The following is a 6,787-nucleotide window of genomic DNA, read 5'->3' on the forward strand; positions in this document are numbered from 1 at the left end:
GGGGGGGGGGATACCAGATTTCAATACCTGGTATCCCGAATGGATACCAAAATAAAAATCTAATTTTGACCCCCTGTTGGCAGTGGTATTACTGCTGCTGCTGTTGGCAGTGGTGGTGGTGCTGTTACTGCTGCTGTTACTGCTGCTGCTGTTGGCAGTGGTGGTGGTGCTATTTATTACTGCTGCTGTTACTGCTGCTGCTGTTGGCAGTGGTGGTGGTGCTGTTACTGCTGCTGCTGTTGCTGCTGCTGCTGGTGCTGTTGGCAGTGGTGGTGGTGCTGTTACTGCTGCTGGTGCTGCTGATATTGCTGCAGTGGTGGTGGTGCTATTACTGCTGCTGTTACTGCTGCTGCTGTTGGCAGTGGTGGTGGTGCTATTACTGCTGCTGCTATTGGCAGTGGTGGTGGTGCTATTACTGCTGCTGCTATTGGCAGTGGTGGTGCTGCTGCTGCTGCTAGTATTACTGCTGCTGCTGTTGGCAGTGGTGGTGGTGCTGTTACTGCTGCTGGTGCTGCTGCTGCTGCTGTTCAAGTCGTAATGCTGCTGTTATGTTACTGCTGCTGCTGCTGTTATGTTACTGCTGCTGCTGCTGCTGCTGATGTTGCTGCTGCTGCTGCTGCTGCTGGGAGTGGTGGTGGTGCAGTTATGTTACTGCTACTGCTGCTGGCAGTGGTGGTGGTGCTGTTACTGCAGCTGGTGCTGCTGCTACTGTTGCTGCTGCTGCTGCTGGTGATGGTGCTGCTGCTGCTGCTGCTGGCAATGGTGATGGTGCTGCTGCTGCTGCTGCTGCTTCTGCTGCTGCTTCTGCTTCTGCTACTGCTACTGCTACTGCTGGCAGTGGTGGTGGTGCTGTTACTGTTGCTGGTGCTGCTGATATTGCTAATGCTACTGATGTTACTGCCCCTAATGCTCTGCTCCTCTCTCTCGCTCTCCTTTCTTCCTCTCTATTTCTCTCTCTCTCTCTCTCTCACTCACTCACTCTGTCTCTCCCTTGATCTCATTCTCCCTCTTTCCCATCTCTTTCTTACTTTCACTCATACATGCACACACTCTTTGTGACTATCATTTCTCCCCCCATTTATGTCACCTTCTCTTTGTCATAAAATTGGATGGTTCATTCTTAACGCGTGTCGTCGTCGTTGCCGCGTGTCGTTGCAGACCGACCATCAGGACTACTGCGAGGTGTGTCAGCAGGGAGGCGAGATCATCCTCTGTGACACCTGCCCGCGCTCGTTCCACCTCGTCTGCCTTGACCCCGAGCTGGAGCAGGCGCCCGAGGGAAAGTGGAGCTGCCCTCACTGTGTAAGCGCAAGATGCCAAGATGGTGCTGTTATGTTACTGTTACTGCTGCTGCTGCTGCTGCTGCTGCTGCTGCTGCTGGGAGTGTGGGTGGTGCTGTTATGTTACTGTTACTGCTGCTGCTGCTGTTACTGCTGCTGCTGCTGGGAGTGGTGGTGGTGCTGTTATGGTAGCCCCATGTTTCAGCACGCGTGTGCGGCAGGGGGGTGGGGGCGAGGGTGGTGGATTTTGTCGTTGTAGGACCGTGGATGGATGCGCCTGTGCGGGGGCGTTGTATTTGTAAGGGTGTTGTGGGGGTGGTGGTGTGTTATATTCACGTGTGTGTTTGTGTGTGCGAGTGCAAGCGTTAGTGCGTGTGTGTTCAAGTGTGCGTGCGTCCATGTTTGTGTGTATGTATGCATGTCTGGCCCGTGTACGTGTGTGCCTGTGTACGTGTGTGCCTGTGTACGTGTGTGCGTGTGTGTCTGTGTACGTGTGTGTGTGTGTGTGTGTGTGCGTGTGTGTCTGTGTGCGTGTGTGTGTGTGTGTCTGTATGTGTATGTGTGTGTCTGTGTATGTGTATGTGTGTGTCTGTGTACGTGTGTGCCTGTGTACGTGTGTGCGTGTGTGTCTGTGTGTGTGTGTGTGCGTGTGTGTCTGTGTATGTGTACGTGTGTGTCTGTGTGTGTCTGTATATGTGTATGTGTGTGTCTGTGTACGTGTGTGCCTGTGTGCGTGTGTGTGTCTGTGTCTGTATATGTGTATGTGTGTGTCTGTGTGCGTGTGTGTGTCTGTGTGCGTGTGTGTGTGTCTGTAAGTCACGTACAACAAATGTGTATGAGTTTTGTGATCGATTCTCATCCAATAAGCAGCCTGTGACAGCAAATTATCAAAAATTCCTGTTATCGCAAGTATTCTCATAGCTGTGACGCGGCGTTTCCTGTTCTTCGCGTTCAGCGCGCGCGCGTTTGTGCATTCGTTCTTTTAGTTTTCTTATTATTATTTCTTTCCCTGCGCAGAAGACATCGGCGGACCTGTGCGAGAGCTTCGGCCTCTCGAAGGTCGACCTCGAGTACACGGACGCCGACTTCAAGAACCTCACCAACTACAGGGTGTTCACAGGTACGTGCAGGTCGCAGAGGCGCGCGGGTTGCAGAGGCCCAGGGGTCGTCGAGATGGATTGACGAGGCGTGCAGTTTGGCGAGACGCGCAGGGGTTGCCGAGACAGGTCGACGAGGCGTGCGGATCGCCAAGACGCAGGGGTCATCTGGGCGTGCGGCGTTGCAGAGGCCCAGGGGTCATCTGGGCGTGCGGCGTTGCAGAGGCCCAGGGGTGACCGAGGCGCGCGGCGTCGACAGCATCCCTGCATGCGGTTTTCTCGTGTAGTCTCGATGTTGACGATTTTCTCTGGAAACGTGGAAAACTTACAAGTTTCTAATATGCCGTATGTAGAGGTCCGGTTTGCAAGAGAACGTTCGCATTGAGAATTTTTTCCGGACAACGGACTCCTATGTTTGTGTAAGAGTGTAGTCCGCCTCATTGCAGTGCGCGTACTGCATGTGTCTGGGCTAGTACGTCTGCGTGAGTGTGCGTGTATACGTCCATGTGTATGCACATGTGCGTCTGTGCGCATACGTGCATGTGAGTACACATGGATTTGAGTGTGCACGTCTGTGCGTGTACGTCTGCGACATTGTGTTGTTATGCAGCCATAGCTTGCCGCATTCGTTAAACTTGCCACGTTAATGGGAGCACGTTGCATCGCGTTTGTCGGTCAGGAAGTTCAATGTATTTTTTGCATGAAATGCAGAGAATATACGCCCCCTCCTGGCGGAAAACCAGAAACTTTCACCGAGCAAGATGAATCAGCTGCTACAGGCTTATTGGCGGGAATTCACCGAGCAGAACCCATACAAAGATGAGGTGGAGGAATCCATTGGTAAGCGAGTGAGAGAGAAAGAAAGGGAAGGGGAGGGAGAGACAGGGAGGGAGAGAAAGAGAAAGCGAGAGGAACAAAGGGGACAGAATCCTATCCTAGTACCAGCTTTCATGCCCCGATGACGTTTAATGCTGTCTTTCCTCTGTGATGAATTTTAATGCTCTATATCCAGCCAAGATTTATTATATTTTAACATCATCTAGATTTTCATGCCCTCTATAGAGTACCGAAGTTAATTTTTTTTTAAATTCATTAAATATTGTAAGATCGACTTGCTACCGATGCTTTACCGCTGTCTGCAGCGCACACACTCGTGTTTTACGTACGCACAACATTTTCACGCAGTAAATGCTATGGAGCCAGTGGCTTGTGTAGAACCAGCCCGTACGTTGTCTTGCCAACGTGACGTCACACTTCGGTACTCTATTTCATCATAATGAATTCTCACGCTCTCTATCCCACCACGATTTATTTTCATGCTCTCTTTTCCACCGTGATGAATTTTAATGCCCTCTATCTTGTCGTCTGCAGAGGATGTTGACATTGACGACCCGCCACGCCGGAGCTCAAGAGATAAGAAGAAGAAGAAGAAGAAGGTGCCGCCATTGAAGATCAAGCTTGGCGGCGGCGGCGGCGGAGAGCGGCGATCGAAAAAGCGCAAGAAGGCTGGAAGCTCGGTGAGCTCTTTGTCCGGGATTCTCCTTGTCCACACTTGCCCTTCTCCTTCCTCCAAAATCCCATGACTAGGACTGGGACCTCGTGTTCTCACAATTCGAATCAACTCGAGTTGCTGTTAGTATTGGCAGCGTTGGAACCTCGGGTTGTCACATTTTCTTTCGCGCCGTGTGACACCGTGCAAATGTGACACGGTGCAAATGTGACACCCTGCACATGTGACACCGTGCAAATGTGACACCGTGCACATGTGACAAACCGGTTGTTACAAAAAAAATCGAGGCGAATTTGTTCACCAACTTATTTTGCGTTCGCACGTTGTTTTATGTTATTAAATACAAAAAACTTGGGCTGAAGGTGTCTGTGAGGTGTGATTTGGTAGGCAGGTCGTATTGCGGGAGGTGCTTTCCCGACCACGTGCACGCTGACCAGTCGTTTCGGTCTCGCTTCTCCGTAGGAAGAGGACGAGTTTGATCTAAAGGCGAAGAATTCCGACGAGGAGTTTGAGCGGATGCTCATGTATTCGGACAACGACGACGGGTCGCCTGGCTCCACGCAGCAGAAGTCGAAGAAGAAGAAGAAGAACGGCGGCAAGGGCGCGAAGAAGAGCAAGAAGAACAAGACGAAGACGACGTCGAGCTTCCCGGAGGATCACGACGGAGACGCGGACGGATACGAGGTGAGAACGCGCCGTCTCTGCTGGTGCTGGTGCTGCCTGGCTTAGGTAGAGGTGCAGTGAGATGGGCGAGTCGCTGTTTTACGCAGCGGGGTAGGCTGTTAGCTGCTGCTGGTGGTGTTGGCAAGTGGTGGTGGGGGCTGTTACTGGTTTGTAATTGGTGCTCGGCTGACAATCAACTTGCTGCAGTGGTGGTTGTGCTTAAGAGAGAAAAGGAGAGAACCGTACTCGCTGCCAGCTGTTGGCAGTGGTGCGTTGCTGCTATTACGTGCTGCTGTTACTGCTGAATGTGGTCGGTGGTGTTGTTTACTGCTGCTGGCTATTGCAGTGGTGTGTGGTGCCTGTTACTGCTGCTTGGTGCTGCTGAATTATGCTGCAGTGGTGCGTGGTGCTATTACTCCGCTTGCGCGCGCTGTTACTGCCTGCTGCTGTTGGCGCAGTGGTGGTGGGGTGCCTGTCTCACTCTCGTGTCGCGCCCGCGTCTCGTCCTTCGTTTACACTGCTGCTGTAAACTGCTGGCTCGCTTGTTTGGCAGTGTGGTGGCTGCTTTTACTGCTGCCTTGTTTACTGCTCGCTGTATGGCAAGTGCGTGGTGGTGCTATTATGCTGCTGTACGGCTCTGCTGCTAATTGCGCTAGTCTTGGTGGTGCCGGGCTATTACTGCTGCTCGGCTGTTGCAGTGGTTGTGCTGCTTGCTGCTCTTCGCTGTTGCAGTGGTGGTGGTCCTGTTACTGCTGCTTCTCGCTTCGTTTCAAAAGTCGTAATGCTTGCCTTGTTATCGCTGTACTAGCCTCTGGCTTGCTGCTCGCTGCTGCTGCTGCTGCTGAGAGTGGTGGTGGATGGCTGTTAGTTAATTGCTACTGGCTGCTGGCAGTGGTGGTGGTGCTGTTTCTTTACTGTCAGGCTGGTGCTGCTGCTACTGTTGGCTGCTGCTAGCTGCTGGCAATGGTGTATGGTGCTGCTGCTGCTGCTGCCTGGCAATGGTGCTGCTGCTGCTGGCTGCTGCTGTGCGCTGCTGCTGCTGCTGCTTGCTTGCTACTTCTCGCTACTGCTACCTCGCTCAAGCTGCTTGCTACTTGCTAACTTCTAGAGGCAGTGGTGAGTGGTGCTGTTACTGTTGCTGGTGCTTGCTGATATTACTGCCCCTAATGCTACTGCCCATCTCTCTCTCGCTCTTGTTCTACCCTTTCTTCCTCTCTATCTCTCTCTACTTATCATTCCTCTCTCTTCTCCATCTCTTTTTTCGCTATCTCCTCTACTCTCTCTCTCTCTCTCTTTCTCCTCCTCTCTGGTCTCTAGTCTCCATTCCTCTCTCTCTCTCTCTCACTCTCACTTATAATCGCGCCATCTCACCCTTCATCTTCACCTCACTCCAACCTCACTCTCTACTCATCGCTCTCCTCTACACTTTCACTCTCACTCTCCACTCTCACTCTCACTCACTCCACTCACTCCTCTCCCATCTCACTCACTCACTCTGTCTCTCCTTGAATCTCATTCTTCCTCTTATCCCATCTCCTCTTCATCTTATACTTTTCCACTGTCGTACATGCACACACGTCTTTGTGACTATCATTTCTCCCGCCCATTTTATGTCAGTCCAGTTTCCTCGTCTGCATTCCTGTTCATATATCATATCGGTATGGTTCCACTTCTTACCACGCAGACGATAGCGTCGTCGTTGACCGACGTGTCGTTGCAGACCGACCATCAGGACTACCATTGCGAGGTGTGGTTCAAGCAGGGAGGCGGAGATCATCCTCTGCGACAGCCTAGCCCGCGTCGTTCCACCTCGTCCTGCCTTGACCCCCCCGAGCTGGAGCAGGCCGCCCGATGGGAAAAGTGGAGGCTGCCCTCACCTGTGTAAGCGCAAGATGCAAACGGTGCTGCTTATGTTACTGGTTACGCTGGCTGCTCGTTAACTGCTGCTGCTGCTGCTGGTGGTTGGTGGTGTGCTCGTTTATGGTGGCCCCACGTTTCAGCGCGCGTGTGCGGCAGGGGGGTGGGGGCCGGAGGGTGGTGGATTTTGTCCGTTGTAGACCGTGAATGGATGCGCTGTGCGGGCCGGGCAATTGTATTTGTAAGGGGTTGTGGGAATTGGTGGTGTGTTACTATTCACGGTGTGTGTTGTGTGTGCGAAGTGCAAGCGTTAGTGCGTGTGTGTTCATGTGTGCGTGCGTAGGCCGTGCTTTGAGTGTGTATGCGCACTGCATGTCATA

The 6,787-nt window shown here is 52.5% G+C and overlaps 1 protein-coding gene across 1 annotated transcript in view; it reads left to right on the forward strand.

Annotated features, from left to right (window-relative positions):
• LOC106807534 (chromodomain-helicase-DNA-binding protein Mi-2 homolog) overlaps positions 1–6,435 on the forward strand; it is an 18,167-nt gene extending 11,732 nt beyond the window's left edge. Inside the window, exons 6-10 of the mRNA XM_014809901.1 lie at positions 2,298–2,400; positions 3,089–3,217; positions 3,749–3,894; positions 4,350–4,571; positions 6,271–6,435. Of these exons, the coding sequence (XP_014665387.1) occupies positions 2,298–2,400; positions 3,089–3,217; positions 3,749–3,894; positions 4,350–4,571; positions 6,271–6,435 (765 nt within the window). The remainder of the gene's footprint in view (positions 1–2,297; positions 2,401–3,088; positions 3,218–3,748; positions 3,895–4,349; positions 4,572–6,270) is intronic.
• Positions 6,436–6,787: the final 352 nt, after the last annotated feature.

The sequence above is a fragment of the Priapulus caudatus genome, unplaced genomic scaffold, assembly GCF_000485595.1.
Source record: "Priapulus caudatus unplaced genomic scaffold, Priapulus_caudatus-5.0.1 Scaffold221, whole genome shotgun sequence".
Lineage (NCBI taxonomy): Eukaryota > Metazoa > Priapulida > Priapulimorpha > Priapulimorphida > Priapulidae > Priapulus > Priapulus caudatus.